Genomic DNA, 25429 nt, shown 5'->3' on the forward strand with positions numbered 1-25429 from the left:
ATGAGATCTCCCGCGTCGTTTCTTGCGGGATTTAATAACGCGCTATTAACGTTTTTCCCGTAGAGATTTTTCCGTTCCCTCCGCCGCTGACTGATAACTATTAACGATAACGCCGTACACGGGATGTTTCGCGAGCCTTATGAATATTTCGCCAACATTAAGAGGTATCCTACATCGCAGAAAGCACATCGCACAGAAGCTCGTCTTCTAGTCCCGCTGGTAGAACGAACCGAACGAGGCTGGTAACGGTGATTAAACGTCCGAGGCCGCATATCTGCGTTAACGCGAGGTTAATTATCGATTTTTAATCGGTACACCGCTGGGGCTGCTACGACAGTGTACAATTGACGGCCGCGCTCGTTCCTGTACTTGTTGCACACAATCGTGTCCTTGTCGCGGCGAGAAATCGTCAAGCGAGAGGGACGATCGCCGGGTGTCTCTTCGCGAATCGGTTAGAATCGCTTCGATATTTTTCTCAAGATCTCAAGTCGTTTTCGATTTTGGTGGGGAAATGTCCTCTCCGGGACATTCTTCCGCCACCTCCCGCCTTCGTCTTCGTCGCGCAACGAATGCGATCCGAGTCAGGGCGAACTATATTTATCGCGAAGTACACGGCCGGTATAATTGCTTGCCACGTTCGGGAGCCGCACGCGAGAACGACGAGGAGCCACGCTCGTCCGCGGCACCGCGTGATAAATCACAGATCGATGATCGGATGGTGGAAGGTCTCGCAGCACGAGATCCCGCGTGCCTACGCGGCCGGCGTGTAACTCGCGACGATGGTTTCTCTTATTTTGCTAATTAGCCCGTAACGGATCCGTCGCGCTCGAGGACGCACGAGGGAGCCGGCCGATTCCCTTAAGGGCGGTCACCGCCGGGCGTAGCGCTCGCTCTAACGACGCGACGATTGCCTTCGGTGGACACTTTGTCGCCCTTCGACGCCTTCCGCGCTCCTGCGCGTGTCGACGGTAACGTCGATCCCGCAGCCATAATAGATCGAGTTACGAGCTGTCCCGTTCTAAACACGGGTACCGAGGCGTGAAATCTTCTCGCACAGCGTTGCTATCCAACGACAAAGGCGATACATAAAGCCTTTTATTTTAATGTCGGAACATTTGAGTGATAACAATGTATTTATTGCATGTACTTAAAACTGCGGGATATTAAAGTGCGAGAATATAGGTAATAAGTATTTTATGTTCCTTGCAAAAGGAATCTCACTTACTCTCCAAATTTTGTCGAGTGTAATCTCACTCTTCTGGAGTGAGACTTTATTCGAAAAAATAATGAAAATACTGCCAGTCCGAAATGGAGTGGAATTTCACTTTTTAAAAGAGAGCCGTTATCAGGAATCACGAATTATTTGATACCAGTAAATGATTAAGCTTCTAATCGACCATGACTGGCGATGTGTATGCCTCGATGGTCGAATTGGTGAGATCTAGAGTGTAGGGAGGTCCAGATTCAAACCCTGGCTGAGGTAATATTTTTCGCAATAAATGTTCTGTGTTAAAAACGCATCGCCAGTCGTGGTCGATTAAAAGCTGAATCATTATCTAGTTACAGTTATAGTTGTTTCGCTAAAAATGTAACTAGTTATAGTTACAAGTTACCAATTCTGAAAAGTAACGCGTTATAGTTACAGTTACTCAAAAAGTAACGAACCGTTACTTTGCAGTTACTTTCTTGCAATGAAAATAAAAATATCAAATCTTTATATGAATTGTAAAGTGTCGATAAAGCAAGCTATTCAGTAGAAAAAAAATAGTATCGCCGCTGGCTTTACTTCTGTCGAAAAAGAGGCAAAATTCGGTAGTTTCTGGTAGTTTTCCTTCTACAATATTGAATAACCTAAGATATAAGAAATAAAATTACAGCCAGTTCTAGTCAAATAATATTACTCGTTTGTGATTTATCACTGGCGAAGAAAATATCAATCACGTACGTAAGAAATGCTTTCACGTCACTTAGGGTGATAATAAACATTGCCGTATGTAATGAACTCCGATATTGCAAGACAAATACCATGAAAAGTTGCGGCCACGAAATAAATTTTTTGTATGTACGAAAAACAGAGATTAAACATTCCACGATCAAAAATATATGATAATCTTCTTCAGTATTACTGAATTTTTTACCAGATGTAAAAAGGAATCATTCATATTTAATTTCTCGTAATCAATCTCAGATCAAATGTGTACTTACGTTTCGTGACATGATTGACTAAATCTCGTGACACGATTCACCAAACCTCGTGGGATGATCGAGACTTTGTGGCACTTTGTGTAACACCTCAGTATTAATCACACGCGACAGGAAAGGAAACACGAAATTACGATTTTGCACTCGGTATTCGTTGTAAATTCCGATGGTACGAATTTTAATCAACAGAAATCGCCGATGTATCAATGCAAACTATCGATGAGTAAATATTACAATATAGTTAAGCACGGATAAGATTAATTTATATTTAATTCTTCAATTAAACGTATCGCGATGAAATTCGATTCAAAGTTCTGCGTCGATATCGATCACTAATTATTCGCAGAGAGCGATCGCGATTTCCTCCCGTACTTGTCGCGTACGCGTATCAAGAAAGAATACCTAATACGATATGCAGAGCGGCGCGGGTATAATCGGTTTATTCGACTCACCGCGTGAATGAATGATCCTGCGTACGGCGTCACCTTGTTTCGCCGAGCGCCGTAGACCGACCTTGGATTCCAAGAACTGTGACGTAGCGTTGTAAACAACTCGGTGAAAAACCGCGCGCCGAGAAATGACGTAGCGCGGACACCTCGGTCGAGAACAATCTATTGTGCCGAATTAGTCGACGAGCTCAGTTCGAACGAGACGGATGTTCCGCGTATCTTCGCGTCGCTCGTCGTAACGCGATCGTTTCCTACGAGAATCTCGATCGTCTCGTACGAGAGTTGATAACATTTATCAATCGCGTTTAAGTAATTACTGTGATCCGCAAACATATTTCTACGGCGATTTGTTTCTACGCGTATAACATAAAGTTTCCATTTTCGTCGCGTTCGGGAGTGCCGTTTACTAATCGAACTAAAGACTTTTTAAAGCCCATTTGAGGAACAAGTATTCGTTAAATGTCCGTTCCTGTCGATGGCCACACTTCCGAGATTTGGCAGTATTTGTGGTATAATACTCGTCGACTCGAAGTGGAGGCGAACTTGACGGAACAGAATACCTTCACATGGGCTTATAAACGGGAGTGCAAAATCGCGCGAACGATCTTTGTGTTTTCGCGAGTGTGTGCCCAGAGGACTATCTGAGTGGAGGAGGAGGCCAGGAGAGGCATCGGGCGCCAGCGGAGCAACTTTACGGTGAGTATTTGTTATTCAGTGTAAAATTAATATTTTTCCAGCTCACTTTCGAGTCGTTTTATTTCCTAATTCTATTATTTTGAAATAATAAAGTGAACACGAAATAATTTAAAGTTTTATAAAAGTTTATTCTTGTGAAGATCTTTTGCGGATTAATCATTAAAATATCCAATCGAATAAAGCATTTAATAAGCATAAGTATTGCTCATATTTTATAATATTACTTTCCTTGAACACTTTAATAAATTCTATATTTTTCTGTTACAGAATCAACTTACAAGCTGACTCCGCTGCTGCGCGTCGGATGGTAAGCCGAAAACTTTTTTATTAAGGCAACGTATCTACACCCTGGTGAAAATAAAAATTGGAGCGTAAATCGAACGTAAGGGGAGAGTGACACAAGCGTAAACGAAATGTGTAGGAAGCGCAATTTGGAACAGCGAGGCGTAAAAGAAACCTCAAACGTTTCTTTTACGCCTCGCTGTTCCAAATTGCGCTTCCTACACATTTCGTTTACGCTTCTGTCGCTCTCCCCTTACATTCGATTTACGCTCCAAATTCTATTTTCACCAGGGCATCTCGTAGATCGTAGATTATAGATCGTAGTTTGTAGATTAGTATATCTGGTAGATACATTGCCTCAAAATGGATAGAGTACAATTTCATTTCATATTTATTATTATATATTTTATCTATCGAAAGGGAGTAATTTTTACTGTGGAGGGTCGGGTTAGCAACGTTGCCCCGTTGCAGCGCATCACATATTTTCACTTGTAGCCTATCCATTTTGCATTAACAAATTTATGTGTAAAGTAAAACATGACGTGAGACTAATATTTTGTGGAGAACGCTGAAACTTCGTATTATTTTTATACGTTATATGAGATTATCGATTAACTAGAATATTCAATTGTCGGTCTATCTATCGTACGGAAAGTTTCTTTTTTCTGAGTCTCACGTCATTTATTCTGTATGTGTCTCTCGCGATACACTTTCAAGATGCGTCTCGCATGAATACATGCACAGTTACACGCATCTTCGTATTTTCGCGGTCGGTCTTCGCGAACAGTCTTTCAGCAAATTTTCAACAAGTTATTAATTGTTTAATTTCATTAATATTAAAAATTTTAATTTATCGCGAAATGTAATAAAACTAAATATAACGCGAAGTAAATTTTTTCCTATATACATACATATATATATATATATACTTAAATTTCAAATTTGGAGGTTGAGTCGCGAAGAGACAGTCATTATCGATTCTTGATTAAATAACGGAAGTGAAAATATATTTGATTAGTTTTATGCAGCAAATTTTTAAAATTAATTTTCTTCTTTAATTAACTTCTCGTGGTCGTGCATATCGATACGATCGACGCTCGCATATAGTTCGAACCGTACGAAATATCTGTCGGTGATAAACCGACTATGGAAGGAGTTTTCTTCCTTCCTGATTTCTGGTCGAAATGACCAGACTGTATGGCCGGGAGCAACGAAAGGTATGTCCAATCTGGCCCAACGAAGAAGACCTACGGCGAGTGGTCAATATTGGCCACTGTGATGGAGTACGTCAGGCGATGTACAAAATAAGTTCATTTCTTTAATTTGTTAAAATTCGGGTGGGTTATTTTTCTTTATATATTCTCGCATATACGCGGGATTGAAATCTCAATTAAAATCCCACGCGCGTGTTAAACTCCAAATCGAATCCCTGAAAAATTACGCGTGTTTACACGCCAAATTAGGTCCCAAAAATCCCGTCGTGATTTTATTAATTAAAACTTTGTAGGTTCATCATATTGAAACACGCCGCGGATAGATAGAAAATGGATAGATAGGACTCTAGTGCGAGATTAAAAAGACCCCTATTAAATCCCAATCGCGCGCGTATAATCCCCCAAATCGGATCTCTTATAAATCGCGTCGCGATTTTAACGAAAGACTTGTAGGCTTATTAACAAAAAGTTGAAAGGCGGGTAGGTACACTGACGAAAAAAATTTCTTAACTAAGTAAATAGATTTACTAAAAATTTTTTTTTGTAAATATTTATTTAATCTATGTAATCTACATAATTTTTATTGGCGTTATATTGGGAAAATATTAGCCAATGTATAGCCAATAAATTATGCTACGAGGCGTTTATGGGCAAAGGCAAGGCCTAATGCGATTTGTGGAGGTTTAAAAAATATATAAAGTAACTATTAAATACTTTGAAGTTTGGAGTGCTAACGACTTCACTTTAAGAATAAGAGTGAAGTTTTCACTTTTTGTATTACAGTAGAGCGAATAAATTCAGTAAATATTCACTCCAATAGAGTGAACTGGTCAGTGACACCATAATTCAAGTGGAAATTACACAACCAAAGATTTTAGGGCGAAATTGGAGATTTATCGCTCGCAATCTCAATACTCTTATCGGGTCTCTCGAAACGGATAATCGTTGTGTCAACAAATCACCGCTAGATCTATTGTGCCCGGTAACGACGAGGTGACAAAAACGGGCGAGAGTAATCGCGATTTATTACGTATGTAACGGGACAGCGCTCTTGCCGCGGCTTTTCGCGCGGCTTGGAGCGCGCGCGATCGATTATTCCCGCGGAGACCGTGGAATGTCCGGTGTCAGGCCGGGTCTTGGAATGAAAGGCCGGCCGTTTGCATAAATCCGTGGATTTTTAATTGGACCGGTAGGGCCCGGCTTATGGGCGACGATCGAGATAGCGCGACCGCGCGAAAACGATCCGTCGAGTCCGAGCCCGAGCGAGGAATTGAGTATCTCGTTAATTAGGGAACGGCGCGTAATCAAATTTCGGAAATACGCTTAGAAATGCCGAGTCGCGGGCAGCACGAAATGGCCATCGAATCGTCCGCCGCGACTATAATCATCGCTTGGCGGTAGCCTCCAATCTGGATGCATCGCCCGGTATCGCGGTCGTAACGGTGCTCCAGAACAGTTGCACGGCGAGCGCCATAAAATTTGGAATCTACGGGGATTCGCGAGTTCTCGATGCAGTTGCACACGAACGGAAACCGACTATGAACGGACAGTTTATATCGGACGAGGCTCCCGGAGATCTGTGCTCTAACAAAAAAAATACCCCCCGATTAAACGTTAAAATGTGTAAATTAAAGAAAGAATTTGGTGTGGCGTGTCCGGACGGAGAGACGGAGAGAAACGCCGCGAAATCTCGACGCGATCATGACGGAGGCGCCGGGGAGGACAGCGTCGAGGATCGATATGCGCCTCCGCGAGGCTCGCCGCTCGCCGCGCGACTCGCTACTGACGTCGCGCTGGGAAAAACGATCTCATACTTAAATAATGATGATTAGCCGCGGGTCGTGGTAGCATCGAGCGACGCGACGAATGCGATGAAGAAGCGATACCGTGGCGATGGTATGCTGTCGTTGACGGGGGTCCCGGCTGGTCCCTCCTTTCCCCGCGCTCGCACACGCTCGTTCTTACTGGAGAACCTCCGGCACGAACCTCCAGGCTCGTCTCTCTATCCCTCCGTCTCCTTCGACCCGCCGCGCGGTTGCCCCGGCTCTCGCGTTTCGAACGTCGGTGCGCGCCCGTTTACGGCTATATCGGCGTCCCGTAGCGCGGCCGCACCGGTTAGACCCGCGAGACGTTAAACATCGAGGTCGCGCGGCGATCCCCTCGGCCGGAATGATATTCGTTAATGGGAGGACTGCCATTTCTTACACGGCGCGCGTGTAATTGAAAACTGGCAAGAAATTTAAAACGCTCAATCTACGACACGTGAACCGAGTCGGCTCTTTTACTCTCAGATCGCGCGTCCCTCTATTTCTCTTTCGTGTGGTCTCTCGCGGAGAGATAGAATGCGTTTGAGCCGGCCGATCGAGGGATACGCGATGTCTATTGACATTTCGATCTATCGATCGTCTGACCGATCTCACATCCGTCTCACGGACATGTCCGTCTACCTGTTTGGCGTGTCGTTCAGATCTCCCGCAGCGAGGCCTATTTATCCGCTCGCGGCTATTAATGAAGCCATAGTTTTTGTGCCGATCGGTTCACGGCACCACAACCCAATCGCCACACTAATTTAAACATATGTTACGCGTGGTTTCTGTCGCAACTCGGCGATTGCGCGTTAAGGCCGAGTCAGACTAGCAATTGTCGACGCGGATTGGATTGAGATTGGCGATTGTCCTCTAGAGAGCAAAGCAGCCAGTGATTTCATCGACTCTCATTGGTTAGAGGACAATCGTCAATTGCCAATCCCAGTCCAATCCGAGACGGCAATTGCCAGTCTGATTCGGCCTTCAGGCATTCTCGCAATTTAAAATCATCCCGCAAGAGTACGAAGGCTTCGGTAGACTAGCGTGATTAGAATAGAATCTGAAAGGATCTGACACAAGCTTCCATACTGATCGCACAGCTTGTAATTGTACACGTAAGCTGTATTGTCCGATTCAGTGATATAATATGAATACGGGGTGTCCCAGACTTGACGTGCCACTCATTAATGGCAGATTCCTGACATTATTTCGGGAGGAGATTGTGAGATACCAAAATAGCCAAGACTACAATAGCTTTTTTAATGAGAAGTGTCCAAAATTTGCGCGTTCAGTCGTGCCACATTGCCACAGTGACGGGTTTCAAATGCATCAAATCTAATCTCGAAGCTGATATATAATATAATTTTGTTTTTCATTCTTCTGCCTTCTCTTCCCAACGAGTATTACTGTGTCACGTCTACCGCGTTGCGCAAATAAAGACGCCTATAATCCGTGCAACGTATGTCTCTGTCCCGCAACGATAATTCGGGCGAACCGGCGCCAACGGGGAGGCTTAGATGTGCTGCAGGCTAAAAGCGCTCGCGGCGCTGAAGAAAACCACGTGCAATCAATAGGGGGTTTGTTGTGCCAGGGCAAATAATTGACCACGATGTGCGCGCGAGTGTACGCGGTGCACAATAGCGCGGGGAACGCGTGCGTCGGGCCGTCTGAACAAACGAATAGAGCTTTGTACATGCATTAAACATCCCAGAGTGAAGACGCGGCTAAATGGTCGAGTATCCGGCAAGTAACCGGACGGAGAACCCGAGTGGTAGAAGAACCGGACGGGTCCGAGAAGCGTACGGTAAGCGAGACAGACAAGACAATGGACAGTGACAATATAATGCCGCTTGGCTTCCAGCGACGTGAAAATAAATTAAAATCAGGTTCATCGACGTTGACTGGTCTAAATAATACCGTTCTGGCGAAGCGAGAATCGCCACGAAATGCCCTCGCGACCGAAAGGGATGTCGCGTCTCTGAAAATCTTACGAGGAGCGTAGGGATGAGTTTCGATGTTCGCGAGACGCGACGTTATCTACGTATAAAGAACAAAATCACGGAGGAGGAGTGCCGAGGGATTAGAGTACACTATTATTGAAGCGCCCGGACGATTCGAGCACGAGGTAAACCGAGAGTGAAACACCGCGATATCCAGCGATTCGCAATAAGACCGGGGTATGTTGCCGGTTAAAAGACCGGCGGTGAGATCGCCGCTCGCGCAGCATCGACATGCGCTCCTATCGCGCACCTCCGGCACCCCCTTCGTTTCTTTTCCCGTCGGGACAATCTCATCTAGGATTACACCGCGGTAATTCTCCCGGCCCGACGAAATTCCAGACGTAGCGGAGCCGCTCGAGGGATCGGATCGTCGAAGGTTCTGTAGGAACAGCGGAAAACACACATTTATACATATATATACGCGCGCGCGCGCGCGCGCAAGGGAGAGACTCCACACGCCGCTCCGTGCGATCGTAAGTGGCGATAACGAGGCGCGAGATAAGAGTCGCGCGGAGGCGCGCATCATAGGGGGAGAAATACGGGGAATACGGAGTCGAGAATCCCGCTCTCTATCTCCCCTTCACCCCCCGTTAACGTTTCCCTCGTATCAGCGTATGTTGTTATCAGCGTTGTTATCTGCAGCGTGTCCCGCAACCGGTACTTCTCAATCACTACAGGGCACGTCGAGAAGACGGCGATTATTCTAATAGCATTCCGCGCTATTCTACGCAAAGGAAATTAATTCTTGCGATAGGAATAAAGTAAAGTTCCGCCGTTCGATCACCCTTCGTGTTGCCGTATTTCCTAATTCTCACATTCGCGCTTTCCCTCGTGGAAATGCCGTGGAAATACGGGGAGTCGTGATTGTCGCATCTCGCTCGCCCTCTCGTCGTGATCGCGCGGCCCCGCGTTTATGCGAGCGAGAATGATCGCTGAAGTCGAGCAGCTTTACCACGAAGATCCATCGCGCGATTCATGTTCCGTGCATCTATGAAACATCTGCGAATTCCAACGATAGGGCGGTCAGGCGAACGTGAACTCAGGAAGGAGTATTCGAAGGATTCGCGTTGCGAGTGATTTCGAGTTGCAGCGTATACGGCACGAACGATCTTGATAATCGATGTGCAGCTTTTCGACGAGCTAGAAGGAGTATCGCCCGAGAAGCCCGGCCGGCCCCTCGTGGCGATCTTGCTGGTCTTGTTCGCCGATGAAGCGAGCTGCAACGTGGATAGACGGCGAACAGGTAGCTCGCAGGGGTATTAGAAAATTCTATTCCGCCGTCCACTCGGCTCTAAGAGATCTCGATACGAACGGATATCGATAAGAGGCGTGCGTGCATGATTAGAATATGGAACAGAAATTTGAATGGTACCCGGTCTCCTTATCCTCGGACCGATTAACCGCGTTGCCGTGGCACGCACGCTGCAGCGTTTAAATTGAACGGCGAACACGAATACCGGAAAAGACAAGAACCATGCGATCGCTGGATCGGAAAGCTATAACGTCGGCTGCAGCACGGCTGAGATTTCTGCGAGATGCCCGGCTGCTCCTTTTTATCCCGGCGCGGCTTACAGCGCCGGGATTGAAAACGATTGCGGTGAGGCGACGATGTGTACGCGGCCGCACGCGTGTATCTTCATGCGCGCGCGCGCGCGCGCGCGAATGCTTCCACAGTCGAGATGGCGAGGCGTACCTGCGCAGCGCGGTGTATCTCGCGAGCATCTGCGAATTCCACCGATCTGCGAACGACCTCCGCGGTGGAATACGTTCAAAGGCGCTTTTCCGAGATTCCCCCTCTCGGCGAGGTAACGCGCGACCTGAGTCAACAATAGTCGCTGCAACAATCTCCGCCGACGTTCCCAGAGGTAGCAACAATGTGGCGAACAATGATAAAATAAATTTAGGTGGGAAAGAAGCGCGAAGAGGAGCATGTTCCGATGGGATATAAATGGCATTCGGGACATCAATGGGTTCCGATGATATTCATTTAAGATCCGCGATAGACGAAGGAGTTTTCTTCTTGCACTGGAGTTTGCGGAAAGTTAACTGTAACATTTACCGTCGATAAATAATTGCCGCCGCTGGCTACACGTCCCATTTATTTATGAAAATGTATAGTATAGGAAGATGTACGGTAAAATTTCAAAAACTCACAAAAGTCTTCGAAATGCCATGTTGTCCCACGATTACATGATTTTCAGGATAGATTTTAAGAAAAAATTCTCTCCATGTATGCGCTATCAAAAGTGAACAATATAAATTAGCGTGCGGAAGACAAACTCGCGGGAATTAAGATAAAAAATTGATACTACGTCGGCGATATTCAGATAAATGTCACAAATACAAATGCAGATAAGACGAGATGATAATCGAGACCCATTGACGAAAAAAATTACTTTTCGTTGCGGCCAACACTCGGGAGGGAAGTAATGAAAACATCGGATATAAAGTCGGCGACAGGGCAAATTAATTATGTGTACACCAAGCGCAACTTTGTACTCCTCGGACTCCGCTCGGACGTGCGCAAAAGAAACTAATTAAAACCTCGGGGACAAAGGCGGTGGCGTGCTGAATTAATGGCGCGCATAATTTTAAATAACAATCGGACCCCGGCAGCAGTGCCGGCGAGCAACGACCGCGCGCGTGTGCGAAGAACGAAGTACATGAAGAACGATCTGCGAGGGGGGGGGGGGAGCCACGAGAGGGGAGATTGGTAGTCGAAGTCGAAGAATGGTCGGAGAAGAGGCCTGCGGGATACGGGCGTCGCGGACGAAATTCCGGGAACGTTACGCAAATCAGACCGCGAGCATTCGTCGTCCCGGCGTGGCAGTGGCCGCGCTATCTCGATCCGCGAATCTTCTCGGCGCGAGTTTAGGTCGGGGCCCCTCCTCCTTTCTGCGGGGTCCGCCGGGGCCCGTGCTCGCCATGGATTCCACAGAGGCGATTGCCGCGCGAAATTTGCAAGTCCAGCGAAAGCACGACGTGCGCGAGAGAGCAATCGAGGAGTGCGGAGGGGAGGGAACGGGGGGAAGAGATAGAGATAGAGGAAAAGAGGAGAGGTCCGCTGGAAATCGAGACGAGGACGAAGAGCAGGAACGCGACGGCGGGATTCAGTGGCGAAGAAAAGGGGGCGACGTACGTCACGACGAGAGACGTGCCCTCGGATCGCGTTCGTGGAAGGAATGCATACTTCGAGCCTGACGAATTCGGTGCGCGCGTTCGTTCGCCGAACATCTAGCGCAGCCGAACGTCATACTTACGAGGGCAGTCGGACTGCATTACGGAATAACATCGCGATACACCGGCGATAATTAATAATAAAAACGGAGTAGCGAAATATCACTAACTCGGACGAGCATTTCTTACGATTTGATCATCGACGCGAGCAGTGGATTATGCCCTATTCCGGGACATTACGGCCAGATCGTTTCACGCGTTATATCCGGATGTATCTTTATAACCAGTCTTAAACGACTTGCCAGTGCGGCGCTGATCTTTATGGTGTCATCGTTAAATTCGTTAAAGACGGACGACGTGTCGCGCGGATAAGATTAGAGCCGCACGGCTGAGGTAGTTCCCGAAATGTCGATTCTCGTCTCACGACCCTTCTTTTTTTTTATTTACTTTTTGCATCATTACCTAGAGGAAATTCGGACAGTTAAATTCGCGGACGGCCACGAGGGGCTGATAAGAACGGCTTAGCTACGTCCCGTCGTAAATTCAAGAAACTACTTATTTTATGTCTCCTCGATGCGAGATGACGCTGACGCTCTCGGAGCAGCGTGGGATACAAATCGCAGGGGCCGCGGTGCATCTAATGCAATTGCGGGCGAGAGGAGTCGACAGTCAGCGAACTTGGGGTTCCTCTCTCGACGTTCCTCATCTTTCATTCCTCCTACTCTCATCCTCCTCTGCGCCCCTCGGACTGCGCGCGCTGTCTTTTCTTGGCGCACAAGAGAGGGAGAGAGAGAGAGAGGAGAGTGGTACTGGGAGCCCTCAAAGCGAATGCGCGGAGCGGCGATATTTAAAGCATATGCAAAGAGTGCAGCTCCGTAGCGGCAGCCCCCTCTCGGTAGGGAAAGAGGGGCAAAAAGTCTCGGACAATGGCGGCTTGCATTCGGCTGCCCGGAATCCGACTCACGACGATTTATGCGACCTCGGCGACGACGACGGTCCACCTCCTCCTCCTCCTCCTCCTCCATCTCTTCCTTCTTTCGCGTTTACATCCTTCTCTTTTGCCGTTTTGCCTTCTCTTTCCCGTTTGCTCGTTGCGATCTCTCCGTTCTCGGCTCGCGTCTACCCGACCGGCGCTCGAGAAGCGCGCATTCTTTCGACGAGAGTGCCCGGTTCCGAAAAGTACTTGATCCAATAGTACCGAGGTGAAACTACCTTGAAATTGATTCCGCGTTAATCACTCTAATGGTCTGAAGAATAGAAAGTACGCGAGGAGGCACGAGCGAACCGATAATGCAAAATAATATTCAACTGGCGAAGGATATTATCTCGTTACACCGCGCCGACTACGCCAGTCTAACTACGCGTGCGCATAACGCGCTTGACGTTACTTCCCCCGAGACTTTCTTCGGGGATCACCAACGAGGCGTACAAATGATCGCGTGGCGAGGAAATTCGCGCGCGAGAGAGAAAGAGAGATGGAGAACGGCGCGACTTTCTGATGAGCGGTTGCCGATTGCGCCTTGGCCTTCTAACGAAGACGCTTGTTACCGTCGTTATCGCCTCTTCCGCGTGTTGCAAAACTGGTGTTCAACAACGGCCGTCTTGTTTCGCGCTGTGCCCCGCGTCGAGCTCTCGCGGGAGAGCCGGCGAGAGGGCAAACCACCTCGGCGTGCACCAATTGGCCGGCTCGGTCGCGCGCTGATTTCTCAACGTGACCCGTCTCAATGTCACTGGTCCCGTATTTTCTACCCGGCGACCTACGTGTCAATCATGCCGTTCGCATTCCCGTGTCGCGCTTTACGTACGTAACCACGAGATCCCTTCGCGAGACCGAGTCAAGCGAGGGCACGGAGCGTTGCCGGCAACCGGCAATTTCGCTCGACCGCCGCCAATTTCGTGTCCCGAGTCCGTTTCCAACTTTGCAACCTTCGAATTCGCGTCATCACGATTTTCTAGACGTCCTCCCCTCCCCGTCTCTCAGGCAGAAGATCGGTCTGGGCGCAAGGTTGAGAGCCGGCCGCTCGTTCTTCCGCGGATAAGATAAGACCGGTCTTCTCTACTCGACGCGATTACGGCGGGTTGATTCTCCCCCTCGTCCTCACAAGTGCCATAAACTCGACCGTAAAATGAAGCGCGTTCCTCACTTTGTCGCCCAGGTTTTATGGAAGGATCGGGACAGCCAGCTGTCTGCGAAACAAACGACTGCTTCCCAATAAGGCGTTCGTCTACGTCGGTTTTAACAGTTCCGAGGCATCGACGAAACGATCCTTCTTTTGTCGGCCGTCACCCCCTTTAACGATCGCGTCTTTTCGCAATTCGCTAGAAACGTTTGCGCGAAATTTGCTTTACAAAATGTATGCTTCAAAGGGTTAAGAGAAAATTCTCCCCGTGACACGAAAATCTCACCATCACTTGCTGTATTGCTAAAAGCCGATCAGCAGCATTGAGCTAACAGATATCTAAACGCAAAGCGGGGCTTTGCCGTTTGTGCCGTCCTGCCTCGCCTGCGCCTGGCTCGGCTTAGCAGGAACAGGTGTCGCAAAATGGTAGCGCGACTCGTCGGTGCTCGTCAATACGCGCTCGCGAGATTCCTCTTTCTCTCTCCGGTACAGCCGAAACGAACCGCACCTGTGCCGGCGATCGCCGGCCCGTTCAACTTTAATCTGATAATCTGATTGGCTGCCGTGTGTCAAATATTGCGGGCCTGAGTGTCAGGCCGCGTTCTTCTGCGCGAACTGGTTCTACGGCGGCCGGACGCGTGGCCGATTGGAAGTCGGGTTCTGAAACCGGCCGGCCGGTCGATCGCGCCGATGCCGGAAGAACAACTTTGAATGCACGGTGTCTGGGGCGGTGCTCGTTGTTTCGTGTCATGTACACGGTATCTCGCGCGCGCGTTTCGCTGTATGTCTTACATTTTATACCCAAGCCTTAAGGGATACGGATTTTTAACCGACATTGTGCAGAACGGAAGTATAAGAATGTCCTGTGGATACAAGAAAGGGTTGCGCAAGCTGCGTTCATTTTCCCAAAGTAAAACTTACAAAAAATGAAGATAATTCTGGATTAAAAATGCGTTAGAATTTGCATTTCGGACAGTTCAAAACTCGTTCGTTACATATGTATGCATCATTGTCGTCATCGAATACAAAGAATCGGAGAAGTTCGTCTCCCGCACTTCATGATCGCGATTAAACGCTCCTACGAGGGAGAAGAAGGTACGGTGGGGAATCAAGGTATCAAGACCAAGTGGAAACCGCGCATCGCACGGGGTCGGGGATGCTTTTTAACCCGAGATAGCGCGGCTTACGTAGACTCCCTCTTTCTCTCAACTTTGCATAACGGAAGAAAGCGAAGCGGAACAAGCGAGACCACGGAGACGAGGAGTGAAGAAGCTCCCCCGAGGAGGAAGAATGACGAAGAGGAATAGAAGATGAGAGAGAAAAAAAAGAGAAGAGTGAGAGAGATCCACGTCGTCGCTTGGCGAGGGAGGCACGGCCTCGCGCATTGATATGCAACAGGCTGCATATACGGGCAACGGGCAACGCGTCGCGCCGCGCCGGGGCGAACAATACGACCACCGGTAAGGCACCACCGTGTAAACTATTCGGCGTTCTCGAGCGTATAACGTACCGCGCCGTGCCGCTCGATACCGTGCGGGACAGTGTACACGGCGCATCGGCGTATACGGCGCGCGGGTCGTGACGCGCCGTATCTTGCATCGGATGTACCACCAGTGTGGAAACACGGATACGTACTTCTCCTCCCTTTCGCCCTGTCCCCCTCGATCGGCCGCCCCGCGTCCCGGTGTATCGGCACGGAGCAATCCACCCACCCATCCGCGACCTTACCGATGCTCAAATCCTCCTTCGTCTCCTTCTCCACCATCTTGGTTGTCGTCCACGATCGCAGCCTCCCCCTGCCGAGCGAATCCCATTTCTCGCCCTCTTGCCCACCTGTGCTCGCTCAAATTCGAAATTTCCGTTCAATGTTCACCATTGGACTGATCAGATTTCATCTTGCGGAATCTTTCCTTCGGCCCAACACATTGCCGTTGTATTTTCGGCTCTACGTAAGATGCGAACAGCCCTAAACAGCGTGCGAAAGCATGCCGCGGCGTTCGATGCATCGTTACCGCTTTGCTTGATCCTGTATAAAGAGGGGGCGAGGCGGAATGGGTATCTTCATTCGTGATGCGCTTTTAGAGCCTGCGCGCATCGTGCCTGAATGTTCATCCACGTGCACGTATGCACACGTAGGCGTTCGCGGGGTCCTCGGCGTTTTACTCGTGACGCGACTATGCTAACGCGGTAACGCCGCGCGTGGAATACGTTTCCGAGGTATTCGCTAGTCGGGGATCGTACCTCCGTTCTAAAAGACCCGCCAGATTAGCTCCGGCATGCAAGTGCCCTTACGCAAGGCATCGCAAATGACTCTATGCTTGCCGGTGCCGTGTCACCGCGCGAAAAATTACTTGTAAGTCTGCCAAATGCAAGTGAGAAAACAATGAGAAAATATATACGACGCATACTAATATAATGCACGAAAGTGATCGCAATATTGCCGATGAGCAACATGATGATGGTTGACATGTAAGTCACTCTAGTAGCACAGTGCATTGGGTCGTTGCGTTGAGTGGGGTCGCGAGATTGTAAGAGGCCGAAATAAACAGTGTCAGTACAAGACGAAGTCTTTCTTCTGATATCCTGACAACCCCCTTGAATTAGGAATCACGTTCGGGTTAGTTTGGGCTTCCTGGGTTACGGCATTTCGTCGGAACCAGAATATCTTACAGTCTAAAGGATCGACTTACCCGTTGGTGAGGCTGGCACTGTCGCGGTGTTCTTCATAATGTCGACGGCGGTGTTTTGCGGGACGTTCTCCTTGACCGTAACGGTGTAATACGGTTTCTCGCAAGTGGCGATTCTGTGCCCGGCGGAGGAGATGGTGATCTTGACTTCGGCGTCGACGATGCTCTTCAGGCCGGCCGCGTCCGTCGCCGTCACGTTGATTTGATACAGCGGCGAGCGCGAGAGCAGATTCGGCCGCGACACGCTCATCTCGCCGGTGTCGCGATTGATCTCGAAGATCCCGCCCTCGTTGCCGCTGGTGATGCGATAGGCGACCTGGCCGAAGAGGCCGGCGTCGAGATCGGTCGCCACCACCTTCAAGATCGGATTGTACATCGCGCTGTCGGTGCGCAGGGTCACATTGTACCGCTGCGGCCTGAAAATCGGCCGGTTGTCGTTCACGTCCGTCACCTGGATGCGTACGATCGCCACCGTACTTAATCCCCCTGCAAACAGAATACAGCGTATCATTAGATATATACGCGTAATGAATGTAATTAATTATAAGATAAATTATGGAAGGGATGAGATATCGAGCGAGAAAGTCATCGAATCTCCCATAAAAATGCAGGAACGTTAAAGCGCCACTGTCATCTTTTGTATTGCGGATTTGATTTATAATCCGCAATTAATTATCGGAATCAAGCAGAGTTGAGCATCGCTGAATTTGGGTGCCCGCCGGGGAGACCTCGCGAGAGTCCGTGGGTCCACAATGCGCGCGCGGAGGCGAGAGATACGCGACCGCGAGGGCACATTATGTTTATTTCACTCCCGGCCGAAATCCTCTTATCGAGCCAAATAATGTCGGGGTATTAGCCGGTGTAGAGAACGAATCTACGGGGACGCGCCCGAAGCCGGTCTGCATAAATCACGAGCGTCCCGTTCCCCCGCGGCCTTTTCTCGGACCCAATCAGCCGCCGGGGGAGCCTCTCTCTCTTTCTCTGACCGTCGGCTTTTCTCTCGTTCCCTCTCGCTCTCTTCCTGTTCTTCTTTCAGCATCCTCTCCCTCGGCCCAGTATCCCGCCAGTTTTATTCGGACACACGTGAGCACGTGTGCGTCGACGTGAGCTCCTTTTAACCCCCGCGCGCAGGGTAATGCGCCGCTCACGGTAATATTTCAGACGTGAGAAGCTTATACGGAGTCCTCTCAAATGACCGCGCTCTTTTCGAGCATCGTGGGGCCACCGTGGGGTAATTGCTCCGCTGATACATCGATTGACCCGTAAGCTACGCGCGATAATGACCACTGGACATTGTAGAAGACGCGATCGCGCTGCTATCCCCGTACTTCCGTAGCGCGCCCTTACGCATTCCGCGTAGCCCACCATGGACAGTGATAAACGCGATCGTTCAATACTAGGAGTTTACTTGTACAACTCAAGTATTAAACTCGCGAGGGTTCCACTTTGTCAATGGTACGCTGCAACTATATTGCTAAACCATATCGTATGTCTCCCGTTTGAAATTAATCGGAGATTATCTGCAGATTCTATCCCTCTATGTGCGCGGTTTCGCGATAGCGCAACTCTAGCGGGCAATGAGAGATCACGGCGGGACGCCGCGAGCTCCCGGTCGCCGCCTCGGGTTTAGGCGATACGCGACGCAAGTGTTAATATCAAAGACACAGTATGTAAAACGGGTAAGCCGATGTTTAAACGGTTTACAACCGTAATTCATAGTAATGTATGGACTCGGCCGCGCGCGGAGCTCTCTCTCTCTGAGCGCGAGGAGATTTATAGGTGCGAGTGTCATTGGAGTCATGCGTCAGAACCCATCCCCGAGCCTCGGTCCCCGGGTCCGCGGTGCCACCACGGTCCCTCCTCCTCCGGTACGTGGAAGAACGGTCCGATCGTCCGTGAAACATCGATGCATCGGAAAGCATCGATCTTCAGATCGCGGACGCGGTCAATTCCTGAGACTCGCCGAAAAGAAAAAACTCATTGCGTGGCCCCTAACGGCGGTCAATATTCTTAATTGTCGGACACAGGTGCTTCCCACAGATCAAATAACGCACTTATGGCATTTCTCTTTCTCTTCTTTCTCGAGGAGGCAAAAAAAATTGATTACGCGCTCTCGCGTTCGACACGGAAGACGGAGAGTGCGCCCAGGTACGAACGGATACCGACTTCCTGGGGATAGTTCAACGGCATTTTAATGCACGTTGCCCGATATTTTCGTGCCCGTTGCAGTCCGGCCCTTTTAATTTCACGCGGTCGATCGTCGGGATGAGTTCTTTTCGGGATTCGTGCGGCAGGGGGACACGAGGGGGCCGGCGAGAGATTTATGCGGCCGGTACGTATACGGCGGTGCTCAACCTCGTACGGCGAAATTACGCCGCGCGCGGAATGGGGTTCCACGTTCCACCACGCGCGTTATGGAAACCGTAAATATCGGCGTCCCGCGGACTTAATTAGGATCATTTTTTTTACCCCGATATCTTTTTCCATTTTACAATCCAAGGTCGAGAGAGGATTTTTCCTTAAGGGGATGCTGGCGTGACTTTGCACCTTTTGCACTTTTTATATCTAGAACTGTCAATTCGTGACAACACTCTGTAAAGAATCGTCTACGATAGATGAAGTAAGAGTACACTCAGAAAAATGTCCAATTAAATATAATCGGATAATCCAATATATCCAATTAAATTGAAAAATATAATCGGTTTTTCAATCAAATTTCATCGGATGTATCCATAATTTAATCGGAAAACGTAATCGAAAAAATTAATCATCGGAAACACTATTTAATAGGTTTGGCCGATGAAAAAATTTCTCAGTGTAGGAGTAGCTTTGACATTGATAAGTGAAGGTTACGGTTTTCTTACTTCTTACTGCTTACTTCCAATGTAGACGGTCCTTAATACACAAATTATTACAAAACTTATGCGTACAGATCAAAAGTGTTCCATTATTCGCATTAAATGAAAGAACAGCACGTCACCATTAAAACTAAGCTTAGAGAAGCCTAAAAAGAAATCCATTCACTTAAATACGTAACTTATAACTTATTTTATGTTAAGCTTCTAAATTTAGTTTCAATGATTCCATGGTGTTCTCTGGTTTAGTGGGACTCTGTCGATCTGTACACAAAAGCCACATAATTTGCATTTTACACAATTATTTTTACAAACTAATAGCTGTAGATGCAAAAGGTGCAAAAAGTGAGGAGTCACTCCAGCATTCCCTTAAATCGCATGCGCAGAGTCGATGGTGGCCGAAAATCTTCCTCGCGTACAAAATCGTAATTCGTCCCTTTTTTTACGGGCGAGAAGAAACGTCTCATCAATATACAAATACGCGTGCACACTAATTCCGGGGCACGCTACAAAGTACAAACTGAAAGCTCGCGCGGGTGACATATCTGAGATTATGCGCGGTAACGCGGCGGGAGTCAAGAGGGTGAAATAAATAAGCGCGAAAACGGCGCGGACAATGACGGCCGGTGGGAGTTAAACTCTCCGGAAGATTTACGACGCCGATGCCAATAAAGTCACCTCCGGAGCGTGGATCGCACGGACGCGCCTACCTTCGCGTTTCTGTACCCGCGCGCAGGACCGCGAGGCGGAAACGTGATATCGAGATTTCAGGAAACGGGAAGGACAGGCACCGTCGATATTTTTCCATCGACGCGATAATAAATCGCGAGACGGGTGATAAAATCCGATCAGCCGGGGGAACATCTCGGCACGACAGAGACTACACGGAAGACTTGGCTGGGAGATTAACGTGGAAATTACATTAAGATATCGCGCTCGCGCGTAATCGATGCCGAGTGGAGATCCCGCCGCTTTAAAGGCCGTCCGCTGGTAGAGAATCCAGTTCGGATGTACGTGCCAGATGATATCGGTAATCGCATCGCGTAGCGAATGCGTTGAGAGGACGTTTTTCAACGGGGGTTTGATTGCCTATCGCGAGTTTACAATGTTATACATTTCCTCCCATAATTTATGGCAAGAGGCTTAAGTTAATCGGAATATCCTCGGAGCTGCGTAACGAGAGGTCGGAAAATTTTAGTTCGTTAATTCTTCAATCTTAATTGGCGATAATAATTGACAGAATATCGTTCGAAATTTGTTATCCATCAACCGCCCCGAGCGATTATCGTCCAACAACCCTTGAGGTGGCCGGCGTCTCGCGATTCCGCATCCGCTCGTCCGCGCGGTCGGCTCTGCAAAGTAACTCGCGCAAGAAAATCCGTACGTAAGCAGAGATGCCTCGCGCAGATCTCCGCCTTGATCCTGTGCGCGCAGGTAATAATTATCGCCGCGAACGCGCGCGGCGTTATCCGCCGCTATTAACGCGATAAAACCGCCGTGGTTCGGTTATCGTCCGCGTTTCCCGCCGATAAACATCGACGACGATATACGGCGCCTCTTTCCACCTCCTGACATCGGCGAAACTGCCACGGCGCGGGGGACAAGGGGGGGCCGACTCCTCGTTGTCGTTCGCGAAGCGGACCGTCAACAGGTGGTATAAATCATGCGCACCTGGCTCGCGCCGCGCGGTTCACGGTGGCTCGCGATTCGCTTTACTGCCGTTGCGCCAAAATGATTTTCTCCGCGCGAATTACTGGCGGGCAATAAGAGGAATTAATCGCCGGTGTATAAAAATAAGAGGCGAGGAGGAGGATTAATGAGTCCCGGGCCGCGCGGCGCCATGAGGAAGCGCTAAGACACGGGACTCGAGGACGTGCGAATCGCCGGAAGGTATTTGTATAATCATTTCCGCGCGCCGGAGTCTTTGGTTGACAATGAGATATAATACGCTCAAGCGCGCGCGCGTGCGTGTACACGTATATATCTCACGGGGAGACGAGATTTATTTATTATCGCGAGCCGTCGAGAGCGCTCAGTCGTGGAAGTGTCCCTTCTTGCTTTTCGGTCCTCTCGCCGGGATGACCGTCAAGCGGGTGATATAAATCACTTCGCGCCGGTACTGCAACGGCACGCTGCGGCACTCGCTTCCTGTGTTCCGACGTGTCTGTCATATCCGGGCCGATTCTATTGTCTGCCGGATAGTGTCGCCAACGCCGGCGTTGCACCGCGAACAATCGTGTCGATAACGAGCGACAATTACGCGAGAAGGCATTCATCCCTGTTCGCAAACAGCGCAACGCCGACAATAGCAGTGTTCTCCTATTCTTTGTTCATTTCTTAACCACCGGTTAACATTTTCCTTCTCAGACGCTGCGGCCGCCTTCTCGCCCTCTTTCCCGGAGCGCCGTCGGATCGCGGCGAGCGCAATGGCCGTTGTTGGTCGCACGGTAGCCCCATGGATCAATGGACCTTCAGTCGTTGTCCTTTCCCATAAGGCGACCGCGAGCCGCCGCGTTGGAAACGGCCGCGGAGTCTGCCGTCGACATAAATCATATACCCTATTACAGAGCTACTAGATCTCGACGGGCCGATAGTCGCGGCCGGCATCCTCCTCTCCGCTTCGTGTCGCGTTGCGCCGCGTCGCTTTGTTTCTCGTCCCGTTTTCCGAGCCGCGAGTTTCTGCGCGCGTGTCCCCGCGCGTTGCCGTTTCCACTTGTTCCCCGCTTGTCTCGCTAACTCTTATCGACGCCCTCGTGCGTGTACACGAGGCTTGCACGCGAATAGCGGAGCCGAGCATTGTTCTTACGTCGTCGGAACGAGAGATCGCGATGGCGTGAGAGATCTCGCGATCGAGCGACCGAATCATCGCCAACGGTTTCGAATTGCCACGGCTGAGGTTGTTAGGCGTCTAGGTACAAGTTTCGAAGACGAAAAAATTCGCGACCGCGATGTCACATAATAACGAAGAGATCGGTATATATATCTGCGGATATTCTGTTCCTTTAAGGAAAATATTTCGACCTACCTACCGACTATAACGTGGTACCAGTAATGCTATTGACTGTAAACTAAGAGAAAACTGAAAACCAAGGGGCTAACCACTTGATGTAATCGTGGCACAGTGTCTCCGAAATCATTATGAAATCCTTACGAAATCCTCGTGTAATCGGTTTGTCTTCATTTTCAAGTTTCTTCACTTGCTCGACAATAAACATTAAATTTGAACATTTTCTCAGCGAGTTGAAACGTTGATATACCTTTGCGCGCAAATTTGGAACAATAAACGGTAAATACAAATACTTACTTTTCGTTAAGACCAGCAAGGAAACACGTGACCGAATACTAGAATCTTAATTGAAATTACCTCTGCAAGCAAATACTTCTTAGTAAAATAAGAAAAATATATTTTGAGGAAATCTAACAGCTCTTTGAGGTTTAGGAACGTTACATATTTTTAAACGTGCAAATAAGAAAATTATTTGCAATTAGATGAGATTATTTGTAATCAGATAAAATCGTGTGAAATCAAATGAAATCGTGTAATCGGTGGGTCAACATTTTAGCTGTAAACAATAATAGAAGACAAAATACCGGAAACAGTAACAGACAATTGAGCCAACTAAAACTAGATAGGTAACGGAACTTTTTAAAATTGAGGTATGATTTAACAGCCTGACAATAAAAGGAAAAATACAAACCTCTATCGGTGGCAATAACAGGTAGTTCCAGATAGGGCACTGTTTCTCTGTCCAGCGACGACCGGATGCAAATATCCCCCGTGTCGCTGCGCACCAGGAACTGTTCAGTCTCCAGTCGACCGCCGGCCAGCGTATAATTGACCATGGAGTTTACGCCGCAATCGGGATCGGTGGCATCCACCTGTAACAAAGATAAATCAAGGTTAACACCACGATAAAACAGCGATTCCGATGTACGACGAATCGAGCGTGCAAGATACTCGTGCGAAATCCCACAATTCTACGTACAGTAAGACAGAATGCAACACCTCTTTTTTTTCAAATGACTTTAGGAACGTGCATTTAGATTCAGAGTTACGTTCCAAGATCTTCTTTTCCGAGGAATATTTTACTCATTGGCCATTCCGAAATCATTTTCGGCGTTTCCATTCTATTTCTCAAGTAAAATTTTCCTCAGAGAAAATGTTTTGGAACGTAAACATGAATCGAAATGCGCGTTCCTAAATTCGGTAAAAAAGTGTCGCAATCATTCTATCCATCGCTATACCTATCGTATATGCATTGTGCAACTAGATTTTAAAAGGATGAAGCAGAAATGGAGAACCGTGGTTCTTTACTCGTCATTTCTCTTTAATGTTTAATTGATTTAATTTCTTTAATTTCTTTAATTAGAGTTTGTTAGTTAATTTCTTTAATTAGAATTTGCCAGCCAAGTGTCGTCAAGCAATTTTCTACATTGGTTAATCAGTTACTGGCGTTAAATCATTCTTTACTTTACTCGTCATTCTAACGATGTAACGAAAATACAGATACGTTTCACAATTGCGATAACGAGAAGTGATTGAGCGGTTTGTAAAATCGGAAAAAAATAGATTGCGAGAACACGAGGAAATTTAGAGTTTTCGGAAGTAAAAGAATTTAACGTTAACGAATAACTATCCGATGAGAAACAAAATTCGAGACGCCGAACGTACGATGGGAGTTCGTCAAACTTCGTTCACGGTCTTCCCCGAAGATTCGTTTTCGCGATGAATGACTCCCCGTTGAAATTTATCGATCCCATTTGTTTGTTCCGCGAATCCTTTTTTTTTCGCCGCAACAAAACAACACGATGACGAAGGACGCGAACGTCGTCGCGCCTCCCCGAAGGCGGAATCCACCCGGGCGAAGCACTTTGTTTAATTTCGTCCGGCGTTCCTGAAACGGGATACTCGCGGATCGCCGGGGAGGTGGCCCATTCGTAATCTGGACCCCAGTGACTAATTTGCGAGCGAACCTTCCTTTCCCTGCCCTCCCGGAGGAGGACCCGAAGACGTTACCGCGACGAACGGACGGACGGACGGACCAGCGAACGAATGGACGGACGTGGGGGCGGTGATGGACGCCTCTGTGCTTCCAGCGTGTGTGATTTATGTGACGATTCATCGCCACCTACCCCACCCCACGATGTAATACAAGTTACGAGATTCCCGTACGGTCGTTAACGAAAATGCCTCCCATTTTTTCCCCGGCTGGCGAACGCATCGTTGGCAGATTGTTCTCTCAGCGAATACGCCTCGGCCGGAGAGAGTGTCCTTTATTTCGAAAATCTTCACCCCTCCCCCCTCTTGGTTCTCGCGAGAAAAACGACCGCGAGAGAAACCGATAAAGCTTGAATTATACACTCGCACGCGTTCGTTTTTTCATGCGATTCTTCCCCTCTCTCGTTTTTATGCACATATATCAAATGTTAAATTCTACGCCGGGCGTTCAGACTCATGATAGATACGTACGCATTGATGAACAGGTTCTCGCCTCAACATGGATATTCGAACAATAAGACTTCTCACCTGAATTGCAGCTTAAATGGCACTTTCCTTCGGGCGACGCGATATAGGTATCGCTCGATGATTTATCGTGCGTCTCGAGTACAACGCGTAACGCCGACTGTAAGTCGTTCGGGACACGAGGTGAGCGGTTTCCAATTTTTGCACGCAGCGAGTATCGATAATGCCATCCGATCGACAGATTACGATCGGTCAAGCCCGATCGGGTAATTGCCGCCGCGGCAATCGGTCGAACGTGGATTAAGTCGACGGGGTGGGAAAGAAGACAGAAGAAACAAAGCGAGTGAGAGAGAGAGAGAGAGAGGGAGAGAGAGGAGGGGAGGGGAGAGAGAGAGAGAGAGAGAGAGAGAGAGAGAGAGAGAGAGAGAGAGAGAGAGAGAGAGAGAGAGAGAGAGAGAGAGAGAGAGAGAGAGAGAGA

The 25429-nt window shown here is 48.5% G+C and overlaps 2 protein-coding genes across 2 annotated transcripts in view; both read right to left on the reverse strand.

Moving 5' to 3' along the window:
• LOC105567971 (protein dachsous-like) overlaps positions 1 to 16811 on the reverse strand; it is a 45681-nt gene extending 28870 nt beyond the window's left edge. The window contains exon 1 of the mRNA XM_012023278.1: positions 16636 to 16811. Within this exon, the coding sequence (XP_011878668.1) occupies positions 16636 to 16672 (37 nt within the window). The 5' untranslated portion in view covers positions 16673 to 16811. The remainder of the gene's footprint in view (positions 1 to 16635) is intronic.
• Positions 16812 to 16824: 13 nt separating this feature from the next.
• On the reverse strand, positions 16825 to 23378 carry LOC105567972 (protein dachsous-like). The gene is made up of 3 exons (XM_012023279.1): positions 23186 to 23378; positions 16918 to 17118; positions 16825 to 16877 (listed from the first exon to the last, which is right to left on the reverse strand). Exons 1-3 carry the CDS (start codon positions 23328 to 23330, stop codon positions 16825 to 16827), a joined length of 399 nt encoding a protein of 132 aa, XP_011878669.1. The 5' UTR covers positions 23331 to 23378.
• Positions 23379 to 25429: the final 2051 nt, after the last annotated feature.

Source organism: Vollenhovia emeryi, unplaced genomic scaffold, assembly GCF_000949405.1.
Source record: "Vollenhovia emeryi isolate VEMERY1.0 unplaced genomic scaffold, V.emery_V1.0 DF939133.1, whole genome shotgun sequence".
Taxonomy (NCBI): domain Eukaryota; kingdom Metazoa; phylum Arthropoda; class Insecta; order Hymenoptera; family Formicidae; genus Vollenhovia; species Vollenhovia emeryi.

Coding starts and splice junctions, on each gene's coding strand:
- LOC105567972 (XM_012023279.1), bottom strand. CDS start 23,330: ATGGTCAATTATACGCTGGCCGGCGGTCGACTGGAGACTGAACAGTTC. Junction 17,119..23,185: donor TGTTATTGCCACCGATAGAG/GTTTGTATTTTT, acceptor TTCTGTTTGCAG/GGGGATTAAGTACGGTGGCG. Junction 16,878..16,917: donor CATCACCAGCGGCAACGAGG/GCGGGATCTTCG, acceptor CGGCGAGATGAG/CGTGTCGCGGCCGAATCTGC.